At 34.6% G+C, this 27,848-nt stretch overlaps 1 protein-coding gene across 3 annotated transcripts in view; it reads right to left on the minus strand.

Moving 5' to 3' along the window:
- Positions 1–27,848, minus strand: part of LOC150108520 (F-BAR domain only protein 2) — a 521,764-nt gene that overhangs the window by 445,095 nt on the left and 48,821 nt on the right. For all 3 annotated transcript variants that reach the window (XM_090390828.1, XM_090390826.1, XM_090390825.1), the window contains exons 3-5: positions 26,898–26,972; positions 22,536–22,677; positions 7,126–7,197 (exon numbers count right to left, since the gene is read on the minus strand). In XM_090390828.1, coding sequence (XP_090246954.1) covers positions 7,126–7,197; positions 22,536–22,677; positions 26,898–26,972 — 289 coding nt within the window. The remainder of the gene's footprint in view (positions 1–7,125; positions 7,198–22,535; positions 22,678–26,897; positions 26,973–27,848) is intronic.

Consider the following 27,848-nt stretch of genomic DNA (forward strand, 5'->3'; position numbering starts at 1 on the left):
GAGAGCTCACATACAGAAATGGAAAGACAGAGAATTTATATTTTGTAATGAATTGCATAGGTGTTACATAGTGTTATGAATGAGTTGGATGAGGGGGAATGGATAAACTATTTCCCTTGTTCAACCAGACTTTGCAAAGTTTTTTTTAACAGGATACAGAATGGAAGGCTGTTGCATAAGTCTGAGGATATGGAACTTATAAACTAATAATTTGGATAAGAGAATTTCTGACTGACAGTTATCAAAAAGTGGTGCACAAGGATGTGAATCTGCAAAAATTAAGGTGATCAGACATATCCTGGGGATCACTTCTTGGTCCACTGTTATTTGACCTATACATTAATGACATTGGAAGAGAATTTGGGGAGGGGAGGGGTGATAAGTGTTTGCTGAAGTTGCAAAGACAGGCAGAATACTCAGGGATTTGATGAACATACAGGACTTGCACAATGATTTGAATAAGCTGGAATTGTGGGCAAGTGAAAATGAATATCTGTTAATTTTTAGTAAATATAAAATTATGTATTCTGGTGCAATGATATTTCCTATGACATTACACTAGTTGGATCATTCTAGAAAAGAAAAAAAAAATGATGAGACTAGGAGTCTTTAAGTTTGATAGACAAGAAGATATGAAGTTTGAGTATCGTATAGCAAAGATTGCAAATACAACTCAGAGGATAACAGCTGAAATGAACATTGACTTGTAAAGATAAGGAAATGATACAATTTCACCTGGACTATTGTGCACAGATCTGGTCTTTTCAAGGTGATGAAAAAAATATCAGCCCACAACAAAGTAAGATGTAATCCTGTCAGGTGATTTGTGTATTATTTTCAAGTCAAGGAAAGGTGAAGTTTTTTTTTTTTTTTTTTAAATAATTAATTTGGGGAGGGAGAGAGGAAGAACAGAAGTTGATAGTTATCCTTATCCTTTTTTTAAAACATAAGTCTGTGTTTGAGGCAACTGGTTGCTTGAAACTCAGAATGTTTGGACATTACAAGGTTTGTTAAATGAATACAAGAATGGAATGCACTAAAATCTGCAAACTATGGATAAAACTGTTAGTCAGACAAGTTAATTTATGTGCAAGAACAAGACCTGGAGCACACCTGAATTAGTGGGAAGCCCCAAGGGGGGGGGGGGAAGCCATCCATCATGACATAGCATGAGGTGATCAACCAAAGTAAACTGGATCTCCAATAATAGATCGAAGGATGGCAATATGCTAAGAAGGTTTAATGCCAGACCCAATAAAGTTTTCTGGAATCCCAAAGGGCAACAGCACAGGTTTCTCTGACCTTTCCATGGCATGTATCCAGGTGAATGATGTAAGCCAGGAGAGTTAAAGTGAAGGCACTGTTTATTGATGGGCTTTGCTATTTTTAGAGAGAAACAAGATGAAGGAATTAGGTCAATAGTTTGCTCATAGACTAATCTTTCTTTTTATTAGTGTATGGGCTGAATATAAACTTGCTTCTTGTACTGGGACAGCTTCCACCCAAGTATAAAACTATGTTGTGTGTAGAAATGATATAGGAGAATGCTAGTTGCAGAGAGTGCAAATTTTGAATACTGTACAACCTGGGAAGATACCATCAGGAGCAGAGAACTTTTTAATGTACTATCCACAGAAGGCATGTAAAGTTTCTGGTCTGCAATAGTTGGAAGAGAAGAATTATGCCAGAAGGTCAGCTTTATCTTTAATTGTTACAGTGGTGCCATCAAGGGTGCATGTAAGAGATGGGGAAGGGAGCACAGACAAGCAGAAGTTATGCTCAATTGCCTTTGGAAGCAGGAAATTGCAAGTTCAACTACCATTTATACAGATGAAAATTCAAATTCAGACCTGCTAATGAATTTGTTGCATGCTTCATGTAAAAGCTAAGAATGAGGCTGGTTTCTTGTGTTAAGCCACTTGTCTTGGGCAGCCTTGGTACACCTTCTTAACCCATGTCTCAGATAGTAAGCAGAAAGTTTGAATAGATTTGGGAATGAATGACATTCCAGTGAGGATAATTTTGGTAACTCATTGGTAGCTCATTTGTAAGCTACCAATGAGTTAGATGTCTATGAAAGGAGAACTCATTTAGAAACTATCATGAGTGAAGAGGATTATGTGGCTCTGGAAGGACAATTTGCATTAAAGCATTGTATGCAGCAATACTTCATATCTCTTTCCACTAGACTATGTCAGCACAATTGCAAAAGGGAAGCCAATTAAGGTTGTGGATACTAAACTAAAGTCAACTAGGAAGGTGATTTCACTGTTTCAATAGTTAGATTACAGATAGCAAAGGTTGAGTGATAGAAAGCTCAAGTGGTCAGTAATTTTCAAAATTTGGAGAAGACAGAAGATGAAAGCAACTGAGTGGAGCAAAGTAACCTTAAGCAGAGAAGATTAAAAATAGAAGAGTCTAGATTCAGCATTTCCTGGCATGGCCCATTATGTTGTACAAAGACAATGCCCTTTTGGCAGAAGGATCATACAATGTAGTTTGGACAACTGAGAAGAGTGATTGCTGAGTTTCGTATTTCAGGTTCAGTCAGAAAGAAGTTCAGATCTGAATGTCTACAAGTGATGAAGTACATACATCATGTGTGTGTCTATGCTGCAGATGCTATCAAGTGGAAATTATTTCCTGGTATGATTTGTTTTTTTTTAACGGCAGTTACTATGATTATTATTCTGTTCATGATTCATTTTCTGCGATTAGAAAAAAATCACAAAATTTGTGATTAGATGTGAAAATAATAGGAACCTGCAGTGAAAAAAAAATACACACACACTCCTGAACATACTGGCCATGCAGAAAACATTTGATCTATTTGCCATATTGTGAGCTTTGAGATTATCTCTTCTTCCCATACCATACACAACTACTTTAAATTTTCCAAACATGATTTGCTAGAATGCTCTAGCAAATCATGCAAATAATTCTTCTGCAACATGCGTTGCAGAAAATTATACAACAGCTGGTTGCAGATTTGTAATGTGCTACCATCAGTCTTGTGTGCTATTAATCTGCCAGTTTGTGGAATCAGATTACAAAACATACCCTCAAATGAAGGTGGTTTTAATTATCCAGCATTTGACATGCCCTTCAAGAGTGTTACTACTCAACGCTGCATGGAAAAAGAAAGGAGGATAGAAACAAAAATCCCTGCTCTGGAGACCAAACATGGCATCAGTCATTCAGGCCTCCATGTATATTTGACTTTCACTATAACAAACTTGTAGGAACTGCAGAAGTTGTTTGTTATAGCAGACAGTTTGTTATAATATCAACAAAGAAGTGAGCTGAGTCACTTTCCAGTAGTTTGTTTTAATGGTATTTACTATAGTGAGAAGTGACGGCATTGTTTGATTCATTATGGCAGCAGCATCGGTTAGAACTTCCTCCAGACATATAAATTCTATGGCGATTCACATTAAACAGTGTTGGTTGTCCTTGAGGGAATTTAGTTTACAAAGCAACATCAATATTTGTTCCTGAAGAGTATTACTAGCCTACCACTTCAACTAGCATTGCCAGTCAAATGAAATGGGCTTAAATGTCTGTTTTTCACTTTTAGAAGTTTTTTTACCTTTTTTTCGTCTAAATATTTACTTTTTTTCATGTATCATTAAAATGACTTTTATAGGTATAGATAGAAATCTATTTTCCACTCATTCTTATATTTTCAGTCCCACAAATGTGCAAATCCTGTTCAAAATAAAATTAAGCATCTTATTCAGCTTTGCTTTCATTACCTCTCAAGCTTCTTTTCTTTGATTATGCTAAAGGATCCAATAATTACTGGAAACAAATTATCAAGTCTAAAACTAATTTTGAAAAGGTAAAGATCCTGCCTAATGAATCAGTTGCAAAAATAGTTTAATAACATCTTTAAAGAAGATTAAAGAAATAAGCCAATTAATATTCTGACACCTGTTTTACAGATAAGAGAATGTACAGCAACAACAACAACAAATGCGCCTTTATACACACACACACACACACACACACGAAAAGTCATGCAAGACCTATAGAGCATCAGTGCCAGGTGCGAGCAAGAGAATAAGAAGAAAGGAGGAATCTGTTGACTTTTTTTTTGTTTTAACAGCTGAAGGTCAGTTTTCAGTGAAGACAGTATGAGGAGAGGAAGCTATTCCAAAGAACAGAGAAAATGGAATGAAAGAGCAGGCATGGATGTTGTATGGATGAATGTCGATTATTATCACTCATGTTGTTTAATGGAAAAAACAGACATCTAAGGTCAATAATAATTAAATCATTTAATTTAAATAGCTAATTTGATTAATAAGCCAATATTTTGTCTTAGTCACCAACACATCTTAACAGGCACAAAAAGATATATATGTAGACCAGTAGGAAAGTGAATACAGATTATAAGAGGCAAGCTATCATGCTATAGGTACAGTGATGGAACACTTGTTGCTGGTCACAAAATAATGGTCTCCCAGATTTTGGCAATGTGGTGCAGCCAAATTTCTTCAAGTTTGAAGAATGTTGTAGTGCTGTTGTATATTCCAGAATAGTCTCTCTGCTTTAAATCTGTTTCTGTATAGGAGGGAGGTTTTTTCAATTGGATCTAGTGACCCATATCCATGGCATGGTCTGCCATCCCAGAATGGCTAGTGTAGATGAAAGACATTTTCTGTATTCTTCTAGATGGATATTGACTGTTCTTTGTCCAAAGCTTAACTAGTACTTTAGACAAATAGGAAGAACTGTCAGTATATCAGTTTAGAACACATAAAATAGGTCCATCTACACTATATCTATTCCAGGCTGGCAAGCCCATGCCATGGATACAGTTCACCAAATTCAATGGAACTAAATTTCTCTCCTATACAGAAATGGATTAAAGCAGGGAGAGAGAGAGAGACTATTTCTGGAGTCCACCACAGCACTACAACATTCCCCAAATTTGAACAAATTCAGCTGTATCACAATGCCAAAAATCTGGTGAAGACTATTCTGAGACTTAAGTGTCCATCACCACACTCATAGGGGGGGGGGGGCAACAGTTAGAACTATAGGTTCCCACCTTTCATGCACACGTGTAGTTGTATTTCTTTGTGTCCATGAAGAGGCAACCAAGGCAAAATATTGGCAGAATAACTTGTTAAATAAATTTAGTAATTATTTCTAGATGTGTGCTTTCTCCACTAAACATCAACACAAATGACAAGCAGCTATTTACGTGTGGCTATTGCTACATAGGTTAAGTTAAAAAAAAAAAAAAAAAAAAAAGTGTGTGTGGGTGTTGCATGCAGCAAATAAAAATTTCAGAACATGGATTAGGACATCTGCTAGTAAATTTGATTTACTATAGTTAAATATTTTGCACGTTCACTGTTCACAATAATGAGATTAAAATTGTTTTTATGATATTCACTTTGTTATAGCAATGCTCACTACAATCAGATCGAATCAAATTTCACCAAAATCTGTCAAATGAAGTCCTAATAATATGTTAAGTCTACATGGGGGAAAGGTATGTATATATATGAGGGGGTACCCAAAAATAACCGGAATCTGAATTTGGCATGCGTGCATTTCCTAGTTACGGATGCTGCTGCTAAGCATCATGAGTGTGAAATTTCCAGCACCAGTCTGCAAAGCGCCATCATCCTGTATGAACTGGTTTGTTGTGGCTGTTTTTTCATTAGTGCTTATAAGCAAGTTTGGTGATTTTGTGATGGCTGACCACAAGGAACAGAATGGGAATAAAATTTTGTTTTCTTTTGGGTAAAACTACAGCTGAAACTATTGTTATGCTTCAGCAAGCCTTTAAGGACAAAGCTATAGGTAAAACATCAGGCAACCCTTTGAAACGGGATATGTTGAAGACAAACCATGATCTGGCCAACCTTCAACAAGCAGAAATGATGAAAACATCAAAAAGGTTTGCCAGGCAATCAATGAAGAGCATCTCAAGACTATTTAGCAAGTTTCTGAAGAGACGAATTAATCATGAAGTTCCTGCTAGCAAATTTTAACAGAAGTTAAAAATCTGTCTAACAGTTCTTGACGAAAAACAGCATGCCAGTTTTCCCCACCCTCACTACTTGTCCAACCGCTCTCTCTCCATGCAAATTTTTTTTTATTCCCACAGATAAAGATAACCATGAAGGGGCAGCGATTCGTTGATGTGAAGTGAATGAAAAGTTACTGAAGGCTATAAACAGCATTCCGGTTGAACAGTTTCCAGCAGTGGAAAAAATTATAATTATTATTATTATTACGTGACACCTCCAGGGAGTCCAAAGACTATCGAGGGAGGGCACCTACTCTACAACTCTGCCTCCACCACTCAAATCCACCAATTACAACTAACCACAACATCGCCATTAGTATTTCCACAGATAATCACAAACATCCATGCCCATGGCGGGATTTGAACCCGCAGCCTTTTGGCTGGAGAGCGGATATGCTAACCACTCAGCCAACCAGGCCGGCAAAATGTTGGGACAAGTGCACTGACTCACATGGAGAGTACTTTAAAGGAGATTCTTTAATAAAGAAATAATAAAACTTTAATAAAAAAATTTTTTTTTAATATTTTATTAAAGTTTTATTATTTCTTTAAAAAAAAATCCTTTCATCATAAATTTGTTAAATGTCTCCCACAGCATTTTTATCAAATCCATCAACTAGTTTGTGTTAGAAGCAAATACTTTGATTTTGCTAGCTGGATGAAGAAAAAAAAAAAAATTAATATTAACTAACGCTAGGGATGCTAACTAGATATCAAAAACACACAATTTACAGACAGCAGACAATGCATAAAGGATTATCTATCCTATATTAAACAGTTTTCTAAGAAGCCATGCTAGTTGGCTGTGATAGGACACTGAGCCTAACACAAAAGGGAAGATGGCACAGAAAAAGCACTATACTATGCACACAAGTGCATAGTAAAATACTAAAGACAAAAATAATACAAACTACAGTAGTTGATTATAATTTTTTTTCCATTCACCACCACCACTTGCAATTAGGATTGCCTATACAGATGTCCAATGTTCACAAATTGCAAGTTTATTATGTTGTCAAAGAGTCCAAAGATAAAAAATATTCTAAACATCAAAGATAACATTTTAAATATCTTACTTTGTACAGGTAAGATGTTGTTTGTTGAATTGATTGAACCACTTCTAGTGTGGCAGATTCTTCTTCCTTAACCTGAAAAAAGATAAACATAAAAATGAAATTTGATTAGTGGACTAGTTTTGATTCTTGCTTTGGAAGCAAACAAGACTCAGAAGCAGAAATTAAATATTAATTCTGAATGCTTAAATATTGCTCATACAGATTTATTTATTTATTTATTCATTCATATAGGCAGATACAGCAAAATAGGGTTATTTACATCTATTACAAATCAAGTTTTAAATTGGACAACCATTGCACTGCTTCGTTTGTAGTCTGATATAATTCTGCTATTTCTCCCAGGAAATGGGAAATTGGACAGGACTCAACTATATGAGACGTGTGGAGCAGAGCATTCACAATATGGCTGATTGGCAATTTTCCATTTATGCAGTAGATATTTACATCTTCCATGGCCAACCCTAATCCGGTTTAGGGAGGACAATCATCAAATGGTCCTCCTTAAACTAAATTAAATACAATGCTGTAATTCTATCAACATAATTTATAACTACTTGACAATGCTTGATAAAAAACCTGAGGTCCTAGCTACTAAGTTGTTGAATTTATCCAATGGAATAAAAATGCAAGTTGAAAGAGAATTCAATTATTTAACTGGTCAGTTTAAAATTACATGACGATAAAAGATAAAACAATTTTGAATTCACATGATATTAGGTTTAACAATCAATATAAGTGAAATTTTACAATCTGATTTCCAAAAATACTGTGTTAATTTCCTTAAAGCATTCATGTCAGGGTGATTATAGATCTCTTGCATCACCCTGTCTATCTATCCGACAGTGCAAGAGAAAACACTGTGTCCCACGGAAATTTTGTGCTTTTTTTTTGGCAGACAAGCTATGTATCAGAACGGCTTTTTAATTGCAACCAAATCTGAATGGGGGGCAGGGGAGGAAGTGATGTGTTTCTTTTAGGATATGTTAGATAACAATAATGGAGGAGAATGCTTACTCAAATCTTTAAATATCATCGTCATTAGCTTGAAAGCCCTTTGTGGGAACAGGCCTTTTTTTTTTAATTATTTTTTTTTTTTAGAAACTTCTGAGACAGCCTTCCTTATTCATTGCTAAGTTCCTCCAGCTTTTAACTCTCAAAGTCTTAATATCTTGGACCACTCCATCTTCCCATCTCAATTTAGGTCTTCAAATTTTCCTTGAATATCATTAATAAGCCACATAAGAATGAGAAATGTAAAGAAAAGAAAAAGTGTGAGTATAAATACTTTCATTACTGGCAAAGAATTAGTAATAATTAACATTTCTGATATTATATGTGTATCCTGTAAGTTGTTTGGTGGAGCAAATAGCATGTGATCCTATAAATTCTAGACATGCATAAGTAAATTTATGTCGTAAAAAAACTTACGAGGAGAGGGAAAGAGATTTGTTTGCAAATTATAAATAACTAACCAATAATAAAGAGCCCCTGTATACATTTGGTAGTTCAGTAAATAACTATAGGGAGGGGATAACCCAATGAATTATTAATGTTAATCAAGTGATTCATTTAGGCATGGCAGAATACATGCACAACCACTTCTTATAATAAATAGAAGTATTATATGCACACAGTTCATAGAACCAGGGCTGACAGATTGCCAAGAATAGTCAATTTAGGCTGAAGAGGAGAAACACACAAAAACACGTGCTTTATACATAAATTTTCCAACTGTTGTATAAGCAAAATAGTTACCATTACCACTTTAAAAATTAGAATTTTTATAAAAGAAAAGCTAATTTTCGACGTATAACAATAAACACTCATCCCACAAAACGCATTGATTACCCTATCATCAGAATGGATTCTCCTTCTTCTGACATGCACAGAAGTGTTGAAGGATCTTGCATCTGTGGGCATACAGTATTCATTTTTATTCAGGAACAGATAAATTTTTACTGTGTCTGTTGTTTCTGAAGAGTGGAATAAAACATTCCACTATACTACAGAAGCAAGAAAAACAAGTAACTTTGTTTATTATTAAATTCAGTACAGAGACATATACAGTCCATGTACTATATTTTGGCCAAGTGTTTAGCATATCCACTCTCCAGTGAAAAAGCTACAAGTTTGAATCCCACTGTGGGCATGGATGTTTGTGATTGTCTGTGGAAATACTAGCCATGGCAATAGATGGTGTTGTTGCGGTTAGTTGTAGTTGGTGGAGAATTGTAGAGCAGGTACCCTCCCTCGATGAGTCTTTGGACTCCCTGGAGGTGTCACGTAGTAATAATAATAATATTAATAATATTATTTAGTAACAATTAGTGTAATCAGTGACAACTGGAATAACACTCATCTCCCACAGACTATGCTAAATGCAAGCAAAAGAGATTTATTATAGCACTAAATGCAGCAGCCAACTAAACACATTTGTCCTAACATCCTCTTTCAAATTTTCAGTTCTAGAAACTATGTATAATACAATCATTGGATACAGAATGCATACTATTTATGTAAATCAAAAAAGTTCAATATGAGAATATACACATAACTTGAAATCAGTTTGAATTGCATTTGAGATATTCAGTATCATTAAGATACTTTACAAATAAAATTATATTGAAAAAGTCACAACCAACATCCCATATTAGCTTTATTAAAATGTGACCACTCAATGCGGAAGCAGCATATATATACACTAAAGGTAGTTCTCGCCAGTGGTTTACACGTGTAGGCAATGCACAAATGTGTTAAGCTTAATCATTGTGCTCAATTTCCTTAATTTTAATCATTGTGTTTAATTTCCTTAAGCATGATGACTTGCATTCTGCTTTATCATAATTTCGTTTTCCAAGGCTCACAAAAAAGAGCAGAATCACATAGCTTCTCGTCTAAAAAGATTTAAGTAAATTTCACTGTCTCTCCTTGAGAACTGTTGACTGTGACGGAGAATGCTACTCATATTAGAAATGAACTTGAACAAAAATTGAAGAATGGTAACAAGCAAGTAGATTTAATCTTGACAGCCATATTTGTTTAATACCTACATCCAACCTTCATCTTCAACTCTAAGCAATTTTGTTGCAATCTTTTTTTTCTTCTCCCATTCACAAGTCACTTAGCCAAGTTAAATATCTCAACAATGTAACAATGACACTAAGTAAATTTGCAAGGAAGTATTCTGAGAAAGGTATTACTATGGTCACATGCTTTTTTCAGAGTATTGCAATGAATAACTATTCCTTTTTTCCATATAACAAGTTTGGAATTAATTTTGGATCGTAAGTTTTACAATACAAAATTGGTTCTTAGAGAAAAATGCATTATATACTAAGCATTCCATGACTTTTGGATAAAACATTCAGTAACTTTTAATTTTGTGCAAATTTATGCAACATTAACATTCATTTAAAACTGAAATGAACAAAATCAGAAAGTGAATACCTGGGAACAGAATGATAGTTTCACATTACCACATTAATTGGAGAAATTTTCTTTTCAGTATATTTTTCAGTACTTTTCAGTCAATATTATAAGAAAAAACAATGTAATTTTTTTTTTTTTAAGTTTCTTAGTAAGTAATCAGCAGGTCTTACAGGGATTTTGCTATCTTAAAGCATTTTATGCAATTATGTTACAACAAGAAGGTGGCAAAATATTCTGGAGGTTGTTGAAGAAGCTTAGGAATGGAGGAAAGAGTGCTGTAAAAGGAATTAGAGATGATAAAGGTGAAATGAAAACAGGAGAAAAAGATATCCTTGAAGTATGGAGTAATTACTTTGAAAAACTGCTAAATGAAACAAGCAGTGATGACAGCACAGTGATAAAAAACACTGACCAGGCATGCAGTCAGGAATACATATCCATACTTGAAGTAGAAAAAGCCATCAAAGGCTTGAAATGTGGAAAGGCAGCAGGAGTAGATGATATTCGACCAGAAATGCTGAAGTATGGTGGTATAAGAGTCTTACAGTGGCTGCACTGCATAGTTCAGAAAGCCTGGACAGAGGGACGAATTCCCGATGATTGGAGTAGAGCTCTCATAGTACCCATATATAAAAAGGGAAATAAAACTGAATGTGAGAATTACAGAGGTATTTCCCTACTGAGTGTTCCTGGCAAGATCTATGCAAGTATACTTGAGAAACGGTTGAGAAGAATTGTGGAAGAAAAGCTTGGTGAAGAACAAGCTGGATTCAGGCCAAATAGAGGCTGTCAGGATCAGATCTTCACTTTACGACAAATAGTCGAGAAAGCATGGGAATATAACAAAGATCTGTATTTAAGTTTTGTCGATTTGGAAAAGGCATATGACAAGGTGCCAAGAGAGAAGCTATTCAATACGCTGCAGTTATATGGTGTCAATGGGGCATTATATCAAGCAATACTTAGTCTTTATTTGAGTTGTGAGTCAGCAGTTAGAATTGAAGGAAGTACAGGAAGATGGTTTAATGTTAAATCTGGTGTGAGACAAGGATGTACATTATCCCCTCTGTTATTCATTATCTATATGGATCACATTATGAAGGAATGTGGTATTAAACCTGATATCAAAATTGGAGATGTTAATGTCAGCTCTTTGCTTTATGCGGATGATGTTATACTTCTAAATAAATCCGCTACAAGTCTGCAAGATTCTCTGACGAAATTGAATAGCTGTTGTAATAGATATGGTATGAAGGTCAGCAATAAAAAGACAAAGACAATGAAAATAGGCAGAATCATTGAAAATGTCAACTGTGTTGTGAATGGTGAACCTGTGGAACAAGTAAAACATTTCAGCTACTTAGGCACAATTTTTACTGAAGATGGTAAACTAAATATAGAAATAGACAACAGAATCAGCAAAGCTGGTATCGTGGGAAGTCAATTGAATAAATTCATATGGAATAAGAAAGAAATTAGTCGGAACACTAAATTAGCTGTATACAAGACTGTGTTCAAACCAATTTTAACTTATGGATCTGAGAGTTGGGTCAGAAGTAAAACACTTGACCAAAGACTAGAGACCGCAGATATGAGAGTCCTGAGAAAGATTAGAGACGTGAACAGATGGCATCAATGGCAATATCATATTAAAAATGAGGATATTAGGAAAGAACTTGACATTGTCAGCATCCAGGAATGCGTTAGCAGAGCTAATATCAGATGGTATGGTCATTTAAATAGAATGGGAGAGGAAAGATTAGCAAAACAAGTGTTCTCTGCCAGGTTGGCAGGAAAACGACCCAGAGGAAGACCAAGATATAGGTGGATTGATACGGTACAAAGTGCCTTAGACGATAGAAATATAAGATCTGATAATGTTGGAGTCTTGACAAGTAACAGACTGATTTGGAGGAAAATTGTAGATAGGAAGTTAGTAATGATGTAATTTTTTCATGTAGTACTCTCATATCCTGTACACCCCTTGAGGGTACATGGCAGGAATTTGATGATGATGATGATGATGATGTTACAACAATTTTTTCACCCAACTTTATAATAATACACTGGATTGCTTAAGGGTCAAAGCTTGATAACTGAGAGGAGACTTTCACATAGCATGTAAGGAATACAGAACACAACCAGGGCTTTTAGCATAATGACCAATCCTAACCTTCTTATAGTGCACCCAGTTACTCAACTCCTGAATAGTGTAAAATCTTGTATGGAAAAAAATTAGAAGTAAATTTTTTATATGTTGATTTTACATGGGAAATTAAATTTTACATAAAATACTTGTAATTAAATTAATGTAATAACTCACTTTGCTGTATTAAATCTGGTAGCAAGTTGTTAGAATATTCTTATAAGAACCACTAGAATTGTAAAGACAAAAAAATAAGCTCAGACATGATTAGACAAATAGACCTAAGGCTAGTGAGAAGGTCACCGGATTAAGAGTTTTCCAGCCAAAACTCAACGATATGGGTGGCAGAGAAAAACCCTCCAGTAAATCCGGGGGACTAAATTTGTAGAAGAGCCAAGGTTGAGAGATTGAGATAAAAAGGCAGAGATTTAGGGGCCAAAAGGGCTCTCGCTTTAAAGTTGTTTCCAGCAGTGCCAAGCCTCCAAAGCCTTTGAGGATGGGGGAGAGTCACATTCCTGCGAGCATACAGTTCCAACGAAGATGGGAAGTTAGATAGCAGCGGAGATGGTCTTTTCGAGATGTCCTACCGTATGATTCTTCGATGATCTATGTGTGTGCTGTAGTATTGCTGCCTTAACCTAGAGTCCTATCGAAATTTTTTTTGGAAGAAGCGGAACGTGCCGATATACCTTTAGGATCTAAGACTATCACCCTCAGTCCAAAAAAAAAACCGAACTTTTTGAAAATAGAAGAAACTAGCAGCCACCTGTTGTATCTTTTTGTTGTTGAAAGTGGCAACTGTTTATGACATTTGTTTCATTAGAAGCCGAGTTATAGTGCCAAGAGTGACAGTGTGTTTTAACGAATGGGTTTCAAACAGAGAGCTGCGATTGACTTTTGTGTTGCATCAAATGCTTCAAAAAGCATATGGTGATGAATACTTATTCCATACTCAAGTTTACAAGTGCTTTAAGTGATTTCAAAGTGGTACTGAGATGCTTGAGGACGACAAAGCCGGGCCGTACAAAATCTGGACTGAGTGAAGTTAACATCCAAAAAGTGCATGATTTCATCAAAGAAAACCCGAAATCGTCCATGAGATTGATTAAAGATGAATTGAGGATTCCAAAAGCAACTGCATAACATTTTAACAGAGTTTGGGTCTTCGGAAATTGAATTCGCAATTTGTTCCCGACAAGTTGACCAACAACCAAAAATGTATCGAATTGAATACGGCAAGGACCTCATTAATACTGCTCGTAAGGACTTAAACTTCCTTGAAATGATCGTTACTGGTGATGAAACTGGTGTTTTGAGTATGAGGCCGAAACAGAGTGCTGAGTGGCGACCATCAGAAGAGGGGCGTCTGAAAAAAAAGTCGTTTGGAGAAGTTAAAAGTAAAGACAATGCTGATTTGTTTTTATGATTCCAAAGGTATTATCCACAAAAAATTTGTTCTACTTGGCCAAACAGTCAATGGTGAGTTTTATCTCGAGTTTTGCAGCAACTGATAGGCGAGAATTCATTGTGTACAGCATGAATATCGTGACGACGACCATTCATCAAAACACACTGTCACTCTTGGCACTACTATAACTCAGCGTCTAATGAAACAAATATCATAAACAGTTGACACAACACTAACGAAGGTTGCTGCCGCTTTTGACAACAAAAAGATACAACAGGTGGCGCCACTAGTTTCTTCTATTTTCGAAAAGTTCAGTTTCTTTTTGGACAGAGGGTGTATGTAATGAGCTGGCAAGATTGTAAGTAAGATGTTTTATGTTAATTCCTAGATTGTGAAAATTAAGTGACGAATGTTGCTTCTCTTGTCGATTAGCAAAAAAAGTATTAGAGAAGTTGGAGAGTACTTCTGTTTGAATGTGAATAAGTAGTATATAGTTTTAAGGAATTTGCTAATGTTGTGTAATGCAATGAAACTGAACGTGAATTTAAATTGAATGTGGTTAAAAAGCTTTAACTTTTCCTGTTTATAATGTGAGTAAAGATAAATTGTGTTTAAGTCTATGCAAGTGTCTGAAAATTTATGTGAAATTTTACTGTCTTTGTCTTAAAGCTTGAGCGAAAATGCTTGAATGATCGTATGGAGAATTAGACACGTGATTTGTATTGTCTATATTGTTATCTAGTTGTATTAGGCTGAACCAGACACTTGATATGTGCAGTTTAAATCTTGTAATTAATTTGTCTTAGAATGAATAAATATGTTTGTTTTGTTAATAGCTTGTTTGATCTTGCCTTACCAATGCACTGTCTAATAAAAATATAGAACCTGTGTGACCAAAGAATAGTGATAGCCACAACTGACTGATATTAAGAATTAGGAGTTGCTTGAATTAGAGTTAATTTAAGAGATATTTCTCGTGCTTAGCTGAATGTTTCTCTTGCATGCAAGCGAAATATAAAAAATTCTTTTGACGCAGTCCAAAATAAAAATAAATTTTTAAGGATCAATACAAGAGAAATACACCAAGGTAGTTTAGGGAAGTGGTTCCAGCCAGAAACAATTCCTGAGTCTACACTTTGAGCACACAAAATAGCTTGCATACGGCCTTGAGAGAAATGGGGGGGGGAGTAAAACTATAGACTAAAAGGATTAAGAATAATCACAAGTTTTGTGCATGAAGAACTAGCTCAAGCAACGACGATGAACTCAGTATTACGACTGATAAGAAAAAGACATTACAAAGGCGCAGTGAGATTTAAATACTAATAAATAAATAAATAATATCAATAATATTAAAAATTAAAGGATAGAAATATTATTACAGTAGTGAATGAACAAGATCAAGTTGGAAATTTGGGATTTGGTAAAATCAAGGTGAATTCGGTATTCAACATGAACTGTCATACAAGTTGGGATATCTACTGGTTAAACAATGCCACTGACGGTTCTCATCAAACAAATAAAAAAAATTAAAAAAAATCTAGGAAAACAAACTCATACTCAGCAAAATTGAAGATGGGCATCAACAACATAAAAATAGTGGAACTAGCAGAAGAGAAGTACCTTGTTCAACAAAATTAGTATTACCAAAACAAAGACAAACAGGTAAGATACTACTAAATAACAACAACTATAAGATGTTATATACTGTATGAAATATACAATGAAATAAACTTCTTGAGAGGCAGGTAAATTCTTGAATTTGCATGAGTGATGTGTGTGCACATTTCAAAATGAGAAATTAGACAATGAAACAATTTGTGTGTATGATCTCAACTTTGCATGTGAAATATCTTCATAACTAGGCTACTTGCATACAGAGGCTGATGACTTCACATTAACTGCTTTAGTATCCCATAATACAAAGCACACAGTTTCAGACATGTATAATGCTGTGCATTATGGGAAGGATAACTACCCAGATTAGTTTAAATCTGCATAAGTAAAAGATGATCTCCAAAAACTAGGTGATTCTTCAGATCACTCTAACCTCAATGAGTGACCCAGAAGAATCATTTTAATTCAACTATTGATTAATTAACTCCAAGATACTCAATGGTGGTTTCTCTGAGTGACAGACAAGCCCTACCATCAAGCAGAACTGCTCATCTCCAGGAAAAAAGTATCCACCGAAGGGGCCTTGATAAAAGCCACATCAGTAGAAGCTATACTGTAGGCAAGCATCTAATGGAATATGGTGATCAAACCACTTCAGCAAATCTCACATCTGTGGAAAATTACACTGGTGGGAGCCAGATCCATAAGAGATACCAATGTTGAAATGAATGTAGAAATCATATATTTCCAGTATACTGGATCTCCATACATCTATCTCTAATCCAGAGAATTTTATGGATTAGAGATAGACTATATAAATACGCAGGAACAAGATTCAAAGGAAGACTCTTATAATTTTTAAATAAAATTTACTCAACTGGTATCCCCCCAATAGAATGGAAAAAAGCAATTGTGATTCCTATCTTTAAGAAAGGTAATAGAGATGACTCTAAAAACTACAGAGGTATCAGTATACTAAATTCATGTTACAAAATATACAGCAGAATCTTAAATAACAAACTAATGAAATATTCCGAAAACTTTATTCTAGAGGTACAAAATTAATTTAGAAAAGGACAATCATGTATAGACCTAGCCTTCTGCCTAAAATTAATAATAGAGAAAAGAAGAGAATATAATTTAGAAACACATATTGCATTTATTGACTTTGAAAAAGCATTTGACAAAGTTAAAAGAAACATATTATTTAACATAATTAAAAGAAAGACAAATACCAAATGATATCCTAAAAGCTGTCACAAGTATATATGAAAATAATCAAATACAAATAAGATTAAATCATGAGCTATCATATACAAGAGAGATAAACCAAGGGGTCCGACAGGGATGTCCCCTCTCAGCAACTCTTTTTAATATCTACTTAAATGAAATAATAATAAAATAGAGTAAAAATTTACATCAAGGAATTAAACTTTCACCTACAGTTAACTTAAACACTCTCCTCTTTGCAGACGACCAAATAATAATTACAAATTCTGAAGATAACTTACAGAAAGCTATTTTAAATCTAAACGAGATATCCAAAGATTATGGTATGATAATATCAACAGAAAAATCAAAAACTATGGCCTTTAAAGGACAAGATTCAGCAAGAACTAAAATAGTAATAGATAACAGGATCTTAGAACAGGTGAATTCATTTAACTACCTAGGATGTATGATCACATATGAAAATGAAAAAGATATAAATGTAAAAATTGCAAAATATTTAAAAATAACAGGAGTAATTAACTCTATATTTAAACCAAACCTAGTTCAAAAACAAACCAGGCTAAAAGTATACAATACATTAGCCCTACCGGTCTTAATGTATGGAAGCAAAATCTGGACAATAAAACAAAAAGACAAACAAAGATTAACAACAGCAGAAATGAAGTTTATGAGAAAAACTGCAAAGTATACCCTATTTGATCACAAAAGAAATGAAGATATTATGAAAGAATTAAACCAAGAACCAGTAATTGAAAAAATTAAAAAATATAAACATAGATGGATGGAACACGTTCAAAGAATGAAAACAGAAAGATTACCAAAACAAGCCTTAAAGTACAAGCCATTAGGAAAAAGAAAACCAGGACGTCCTCTTAAACGATGACTTCTAAGGCCGGAACAGGCCAAACTAGGCCTAAATCCTTGATAAGTATGATGATGATGATGAGATAGATGTAGAATGTGTTTTTTTTTTCAATTGGTTACAAATTTAATTAAACTTGCCAAGAAATTACATTCTTGTTTAAGCTTTACCCTAGTGTAAGGAAATAAACTTTACCATAATTTGCATTATGGGATACTAAGGCAACTGATGTGAGGTCATCAGCCTTTATATACACGTATCCTAGTTTTGAAGATTACTAGCATGTGCAAACTTTGCTTATACTTGGATAAAGGATTAAAAAAGCACATAATGTACACAGAAAGTTAAAAAGGCAGTGAAGGAAAAGAAGAAGAAAGCATATCAAAAGTTCCTGGCAATAAGTCAGCTTGTGTTCTTAGAGAATACAGAAACAAATGTAACCAAATCTTAACAAAGTCATGGGAGACTTTGGTAAGAACAAAGAAAATAAATATCAAGAAGGTGGCAAAATATTCTGGAGGCTGTTGAAAAAGCTCAGAAATGGAGGAAAGAGTGCTGTAAAAGAAATTAGAGATGTTAAAGGTGACAAAAAAACTGGTGAAAAAAATATCTTTGATGCATGGAGTAATTATTTTGAAAAATTGCTAAACGAAATAATCAGTGACAAAAACACTTAACAGGCATGCAATCAGGAATACATATCCATACTTCAAGTAAAAACAAGGAATCAAAAGCTTGAAATGTGGAAAGGCAGTGGGAGTACATGATATTCGAGCAGAAATGCTCAAGTATGGAGGAATAAAAGTCTTACAGCAGCGGCACTGCTTAGTTCAGAGGGACGAATTGCAGATGATTGGAGTAGAGGTCTCATAGTACCCCATATATAAAAATGGAAATAAAACTGAATGTGAAAATTCCAGAGGTATTTCTCTACTGAGTGTTCTTGAGAAATGGTTGAGAAGGATTGTGGAAGAGAAGCTTGGTAAAGAACAAGCTGGATTCAGGTCAAATAGAGGCTGTCAGGATAAGATTTTCACACGACAAATAGTTCAGAAATTGTGGGAATATAACAAAGATCTATATTTAAGTGGATCTGGAAAAAGGCATATGATAAGGTACCAAGAGACAAGCTATTCAAAACACTACAGTTGTATGGTGTCAATGGTGTATTATATCACGCAGTCTTTATTTGAGTTAGAATTGAAGGAAGTACAGGAAGATGGTTTTATGTTAAATCTGGTGTTAGACAAGGATGTACATTATCCCCTCTGTTATTTATTATCGATATGGATCACATTATGAAGGAAAGTGGTATTAAACCTGATATCAAAATTGGAGATGTTAATCTCAGCTCTTTACTTGAAGATAATGTTATACTTCTAAATAAATCCAGTACAAGTCTGCAAGATTCCTTGACTAAATTGAATAACTGTTGTAATAAATTTGATATGAAGGTCAGCAATAACAAGACAAACACAATGAAAATAAGCAGAAACATTGAAAATATCAACTGTATTGTGAAAGGAGAAACTATAGAACAAGTAAAACATTTCAGCTACTAAGGCACAATTATTAGTGAAAATTGTAAATTAAATATGGAAATAGACAGCAGAATCAATAAAGCTGGCATGGTAGGAAGTCATCTGAATAAATGTATACGGAATAAGAGAGAAATTAGTCAAAACACTGAATTACCTGTATACAAGGCAGTGGTTCAAACCAATTTTAACTTATAAATCTGAGAGCTGGGTTAGAAATAAAACACTTGACCAAAGACTGCATATATGAGAGTCCTGAGAAAGATTAGAGGACTTGAACAGATGGCATCAATGGCAATATCATATTAAAAATGAGGACTTTCCGAAAGAACATGACATTGTCAGCATCCAGGAATATGTTAGCAGAGCTAATCTCAAGTGGTATGGTCACTTAAATAGAATGAGAGAGGAAAGATTAGCAAAACAAGTGTTATCTGCCAGGTTGGCAGAGAAAAGACCCTGAGGAAGACCAAGATATAGGTGGATTGATACATGAAAAGTGCCTTAGAAGATAGAAATATAATGTTGGAATCTTGACATTGATTTGGAGGCAAATTGTAGATAGGAAGTTGGTAATGATGTAAGTTTTTCATGTAGTACTACCATATCCTGTACACCCCCATGAGGGTACATATCAGGAATTTGATGAGACGACAAGCACATAATTTCTTGGCAGATTTAATTTAATTCGTAACCAAGTGAAAAGCTTTCTACATCTACTCCTAATCCAGAGAATTTCAATAATAAGGTGATACACCTTTTTACTACTTGTATATGGGAAACATAATTTCTGCATTAATTCAACTTTGGTTCCTATTCTTGGTCTGGTTCCCAGGGATGAGATCTCAATAAAAGTTAAAACCAGTCTGGATAATGAACCTTCCAATAATACATACTATTATGTATGTCTGAAAGGATGGGTGCTTTGCATTATGGGATACTAAGGCAACTGATGTGAAGTAATCAGCCTCTATGTACAAGTAATCTAGTCATGAAGATACTCCATGCAAAAAAATCTGTTTGCTTACATTGGATAAAAGATTAAACAAGAATTTGACAGGATACCATATGGAATTATATTATGCAAATTCAAAACAAATAGGGATGGATATGAAACTTATGATATAGATATGGGGTGGCTGATAGACAGATACCAGAAAGTAGAATATGGAGCAGCAGAATCTAGAACAAAAAAAAAAAAAAGCAGTTAGTGAGTTGCAAGGCTCTGTGCTTCAATGACTACTGTTCAATTTATATCCAAATGATACAGGAAATAATTTGAACAGAAATATTCAACTGTTAGCTGGTGGGATAATAGTTAATCAAGGTGATGTGCAGGATAATTTAAATAAGCAAATGGTTCAGAGAGTATGGATGAAAGAAGATAATGGTTGCGGTTTAATGTGGATAAGTGTAAGGTTATATATTTTGGGATAAAAAGATTACAAGGTGTGTACCACACTGATGGAACTATACTCCAAGAAACTGACTAGGAATTTGTGGATGGTGGGAGATAGAGAGCATGTTTAAAGAACATATTGCTAAAGGTAGCACATAGGATTACTTGGTTATTGAAGAACACGCTAATAAGCAGAGATAAGGATGTTATCATTGCTCTTTATAAGACCTTGATGCATCCACATCTGGATTATTTGGATTTCTTGGAGTTAATACAGAGAATCCAGAGGAGAGTGACCAAAGTGGTTAGTGGTCTGTGGAATGCTCTCTATGTGGACAAATTGCAGGTTTGCAAAAAGTTGGTTGATAATCAAAAAATTGGAGATATGATAGAAACATTTAAATTATTTAAAGCTTTTTTTTTTAAAAAAGAATTGATGCATAGGAAATATTTCAACACTTGGCTGGAGGGGAGAGAAAAAGATCATTCCTGAAAATTGAATAAGAGTGTGGTTAGCAAGGGTGTGAGGACTAGAATTTTCACTTGAAGAGTGGTGGATGAGCAGAATGGGTTAGCAGTCAACTGTGAGTGCTTTGTCTGTCAATGGGTTTAAGGAGAGGTATGAAATATTGAGCTGATATTTTTTCTGGATAGTTTGAGTCTCCTGCAATGAACCTTTGACTCCTGGAAGTGCCCATGCAATAATAATAATGATGAATGAAAAGGATCATATCTAAATGTGTTATATCAAATGCTGTCTAATATTGGATATAATAGTAGACAATTAGTGAGAGTCTTTCTTTCTTTCAACTCTTTTCATAGTCACTTCTGGATATAGGCGTCTCTCAATTCTCTCCATCTGTTTCTATCCTGAGCTTGTTAGTGCCAAAAAGTTCCAATTGTTTTTCTTATATCACCTGACCATCTTCTTTCAGGTCTTCCAACTGATCTTTTACCTTCATCTGGCCATCACTCCAGTAAAACTTTTGTCCATCTATTGTCCTTGAGCCTTGCAATATGTCCTGTCCATTTCTTTTGAAGTATGTTTTCTCCAATATCTGAAAATTTTGCTCTAGCTCTTACTTCTTCAAGCTTGATTTTATCTCTGAGTCTTATGTTTAGCAGACATCTTTCCATTCTTCTTTCTATTTTTTGCATTTTATCTATCATTTCCTTTTTGATTGGCCAGGTTTCTGCGCCATATGTCATAAATCAGTGAGGGTAACACACTCAATTAACAAAAAAACAACAGGAAAAAAAAAATCGGTGCTGGACATCAGGGTACTGGAGAAAGGTTATATGAAGTGATTTCTGATTACTGTTCTTTCATATGGATGAATGAACAAAATTATGACAGCAACAACAGTCATGGAGCCATCAACTTAGTCATAAGCATTTTTCTTGGCACACTCCTTAATGCTTCAGGACAACAAGGGTCTACCTGAACTTTGCGGCCAACCAAGTACTTCATGTTGACCATTTATCTGCATGTCATGGACACTTCCAACAGAATAATATGCCAGGACATAGGAAGCTATCATGTTTGTCTGATGTAGGATAACTGTGGAGAATTTCTGGAATTATGCAGTTCAAGCATCAAAGACTTCTGAAATTTCAATGGTCCAACACACTATTAGACTGATATGTATAATAAACCAACATACAGCACAATATAAAACCATTTCGTAAGAATGTTAATCAATATTTAACAGGAAATCTTGAGCAACATCTATACAGATAAAATTTTAAAAAACTAAGATAACATGTAATATACTCACTTGTTTATGTCGTCGATGCTGCTCATCACAATATCTGTGAACATCTTTCACAAGGTCTTGAAACCTCTGAACCATTTGTGAATGTAAGGTTGATAATTTCTCAGATGAAGCCCGTAATACTTGCCATAATGGAGCAAACGTTCTAGAAATAATGACAGTATAAATTAGAGAGAAAGATAGAGAAAAAGCAACTCAACATGCTATACATATATTCATACAGAAGGTAATTATCACAAAGTAACATGTTCTGGATATACTGAAAAGCTTAGAAATTGAGGAAATAGACTACACAGTATATTAAATATCCAGTAACAGGATATTAAATATCCTGTCTTACAATGCATTGCTTTATGACAATCTTCTTATACAGCGTTTTTTGGCAAAAATTATGGTTAAAACAAAAGCAGGCTGGTGTAGTGAATCAGCTGAATAAAATTATATCTAATAAAATAAATAAAAAAATAGCAAAACACAAAACTAGAAAAATTAAGGAAATGAACGGATTGCATCAATTGAGGCACAATCATATTCAAAATTAAGATATTAGAAAGGAATTTGATACTGACTTGCATTCAAGAATATAGTAGAGCTAAATCTAAAGATGTATGCTCACTTAAAACAGAAAGGAAAAGGAAAAAGAAGCCAGATAGGACCAATACCCATACTTGATTATGTACTACTATCCATAGTACAGGTAACTTGCTATTAAAAAAACCTTATGGACCGCAGGAATAGTATAATAATTTTTTTTTCTTTAGAATAGCAATGTATCCCTGGGATTAATCTAGAACTTTTCTACTCCTTTTATAGTGATTAAAGTATATCCTATACATTCCCTGATATATCATGAAACATCATGAAACAATGATTCATATGCTCTTAAATTTCATCATCATCATCAAATTCCTGCCATGTACCCTCAAGGGGGTGTACAGGATATGATAGTACTACATGAAAAAATTACATGATTACTAACTTCCTATCTACAATTTTCCTCCAAATCAGTCTGTTACTTGTCAAGACTCCACATTATCAGATCTTATATTTCTATCGTCTAAGGCACTTTGTACCGTATCAATCCACCTATATCTTGGTCTTCCTCTGGGTCGTTTTCCTGCCAACCTGGCAGAGAACACTTGTTTTGCTAATCTTTTCTCTCCCATTCTATTTAAGTGACCATACCACCTGAGATTAGCTCTGCTAATGCATTCCTGGATGCTGACAATGTCAAGGTCTTTCTTAATATCCTCGTTTTTAATATGATATTGCCATTGATGCCATCTGTTCACGCCTATAATCTTTCTCAGGACCCTCAAATCTGTGGTCTCTAGTCTTTGGTCAAGTGTTTTACTTCTGAACCAGCTCTCAGACCAATAAGTTAAAACTGGTTTGAACACTGTCTTGTATACAGCTAATTTAGTGTTCCGACTAATTTCTCTCTTATTCCATATGAATTTATTCAATTGACTTCCCACCATACCAGCTTTGCTGATTCTGTTGTCTATTTCTATATTTAATTTACCATCTTCAGTAAAAATCGTGCCTAAGTAGCTGAAATGTTTTACTTGTTCCACAGGTTCTCCATTCACAACACAGTTGACATTTTTAATGATTCTGCCTATTTTCATGGTCTTTTTAATGCTCACCTTCATACCATATCTATTACAACAGGTATTCAATTTAGTCAGAGAATCTTGCAGACTTGTAGCGGATTTATTTAGAAGTATAACATCATCCGCATAAAGCAAAGAGCTGACATTAACATCTCCAATTTTGATATCATGTTTAATACCACTTTCCTTCATAATGTGATCCATATAGATAATGAATAACAGAGGGGATAATGTACATCCTTGTCTCACACCAGATTTAACATTAAACCATCTTCCTGTGCTTCCTTCAATTCTAACTGCTGACTTACACTCAAATAAAGACTAAGTATTGCTTGATATAATGCCCCATTGACACCATATAACTGTAGCGTATTGAATAGCTTGTCTCTTGGCACCTTGTCATATGCCTTTTCCAAATCGACAAAACTTAAATACAGATCTTTGTTATATTCCCATGCTTTCTCGACTATTTGTCGTAAAGTGAAGATCTGATCCTGACAGCCTCTATTTGGCCTGAATCCAGCTTGTTCTTCACCCAGCTTTTCTTCCACAATTTTTCTCAACCGTTTCTCAAGTATACTTGCATAGATCTTACCAGAACACTCAGTAGGGAAATACCTCTGTAATTCTCACATTCAGTTTTATTTCCCTTGTTATATATGGGTACTATGAGAGCTCTACTCCAATCATCGGGAATTCATCCCTCTGTCCATGCTTTCTGAACTATGCAGTGCAGCCACTGTAAGACTTTTATACCACCATACTTCAGCATTTCTGGTCGAATATCATCTACTCCTGCTGCCTTTCCACATTTCAAACCTTTGATGGCTTTTTCTACTTCAAGTATATGTATTCCTGACTACATGCTTGGTCAGTGTTTTTTACCACTATGCTGTCATCACTGCTTGTTTCATTGAGCAGTTTTTCAAAGTAATTACTCCATACTTCAAGGATATCTTTTTTTCCTGTTTTCATGTCACCTTTATCAACTCTAACTCCTTTTACAGCACTCTTTCCTCCATTCCTAAGCTTCTTCAACAACCTCCAGAATATTTTGCCACCTTCTTGATATTTATTTTCTATATTCTTGCCAAAGTCCTCCCATGACTTTTGTTTAGCTAGTTTTACACACTGTTTAGCTTTCTTACATTTGTCTCTGTATTCTCTAAGAGCACAAGCTGACTTATTTGCCATGAACTTTTTATATGCTTTCTTCTTTTCCTTCACTGCCTCTTTAACTTCCTGTGTCCACCAGGGAGTTCTGATTTTTTTATCCTTGCAGACAACCTCACCACATGCCTCTCTGGCAGAATCAATCAATGTTTTCTTCAGAGTTTGCCACTGAATCTCCAAGGTTTGATTCCTGTTCTCAAACTCTTTCATTTTCTTTTCAATAATCTTTCTGTATTTTAGTCTACAGTTCATATCTGAGAGCTGCTCAACTTTTATTCGCTTTAAAACTTTCTTACATGTTATTCTTTTCAATATGAAATTCAATTTTATCCTGCTCAAGACTAAATAGTGATCACTTCCAATTTCAAATCCTCTGTACACTCTGGTGTCCTGCACCAGGGAGAAAACATCACTATCAACAATAACATAGTCAATGAGACTTTCTGATTCCTAGCCTCTTCTCTCCATGTGAATTTGTGCACATTTTTATGTTGGAACATGGTGTTAGTAATAACCAGTCCATGTCCTGAGCAGAAATCCAACAGGTATTTGCCATTATTATTATCTTTGCTCTTTTCTCCAAATTTTCCCAAAATATTTTTGTATCTCACAATCATTTCCTACTCTGCTATTTAGATCACCAACAAGGACCAACTTTTCATTTTTCATTGTGCCAGTTGCTTTTTCTAAAGCCTCAAAAAATTCCCCCACTTCTACCTTAGTAGATCCTTCTGTGGGACCATAGGCACAAATAAGTCTCATTGTCCAGTTCCCCATTCTCAAATTTGTCCACATTACTCTACTTGAGACTGACTGCCATTCAAGAAGATTAGCCTCGTATTTTGTGTTGAATACTATGGCTACTCCTTCTTTTCCTTGATTGTCATTGCCTGAATATAACATTTTGTATTTATTGCTCAGAAAGATCTCACCAGTTTTGGTCTTTTTTGTTTCAGTCACCCATATTGTGTCGATCTGGTACTTATCTAATTCCTCAGCTAGCTTCATTTCTTTGCCATTCAGGCTTCTTACGTTGATAGTACCGATCTTTAACTCTGGTGATGTCGAGTTGGGGTTTGTTTTCAGATTTGTTCCAGTAGCTGACTTTTCGCTGTTCACCCTGGTTCCCTGGCGAAAACAATGGGGGCCTTGTTTAACCGGGCGACGCCCCACCCAGCATGAAATTTTGTCATGTTGTACCATCATTTTTTATTTTGTTTTAACCAATAAGAATACAATTTGGTCAGCTAAATCCCAAATTGCCAGCCCATCCTCGTTCGTTTAGTATCCAAGTAGATACCCAACAGGGTGCACCACGAGAAGGTGAGGACTGGACATTAGGTCAGAAGCCCTGGTCGGTTCTCCGCATTCCTTTAAAGGCTATGTGGAAGTCTCCTCTCAGTTATACAGCTTTGACCCTTAAGCACCCCCTGCTCTTAAATTTTCATGTAATATTTTGGCATGTTTATCAAGCACCTGAAATGCAATATTTAATAAGCTCTATAGTATACAATACAATAATCATATCAAAACACACAGATTTTCTCCAAACAACTCTAAAGAAAGAAATTCTCACCCCTGAGAACAGCAATTATTTGCATGCTTTGATAACTTGGCTAGAAGCTTGGAATTTGTTTCTTCAATAAGTGACCTATAAAGTTTAAAAAAAAAAATACAATCTGATGTAGTTATAATATATCTACTAATTTAAAAAATATATATATATATATATATATATATATATATATAATACAATATGGAAGAAATGTATTTCATAAAGTTTCAGTGTTGTACATTTAATGAAGATCTTGTATACAATCTTACATTATTTCTTATGTGGGTATTTCTTATGAGATGACAACATATATAACCTGACATCCAAAATATTTAAGTATCACTTCCAATGTCAAAATCAAATCATGACAGAATAACATACTATAAAATAAGTGTATACATGTGACAAGAGATTCACAAATGCAAAAAATTAAGCTTATATAAAGAGAGCAAAGCTGTTAGATACAGTAATTAACTATAATGAAAGTAGAATAAATATTTTACTTAAATTAACAGTACATTATCAGTCTATGGAACAAAACAAACGAGCAATTCAACATTCTACCAAAGATAAGCTCCCTCCTCTCTCAGTGCCTGAAGTACATAAAATACCCTGCTACTGCAAGTTGGTTTACTTTAGACCAGTGGTTCTTAACTGGTGTTTTGCGAGAATTTCTGGAATTTGTCATTTTTAAATTAATGTTAGCACAAATTAATTTAACGATGGTTTAATTAATTATTAATTGATTAATGATAAAAATCAGCTAAATTACCAATTAATTATTAATTTATACATTACAAAATAACCAAGGTGTTCCGTGAAAATTTCGAGATTTGTGAAGTGTTCCATAGCCGAAAAAAGTTTGAGAAACACTGCTTTAGACAGACAGGTAATCAGCCACTATCTACTTAGATGAACACAAATCTTACATCTACAATCATGACTATGGTCGATGTGGTCTTGCAGACCAAG

Source organism: Typopeltis vanoorti, chromosome 3 (genome assembly GCF_054136105.1).
Source record: "Typopeltis vanoorti isolate ZY-2024b chromosome 3, IOZ_Tvanoo_1.0, whole genome shotgun sequence".
In the NCBI taxonomy this organism is placed as follows: domain Eukaryota; kingdom Metazoa; phylum Arthropoda; class Arachnida; order Uropygi; family Thelyphonidae; genus Typopeltis; species Typopeltis vanoorti.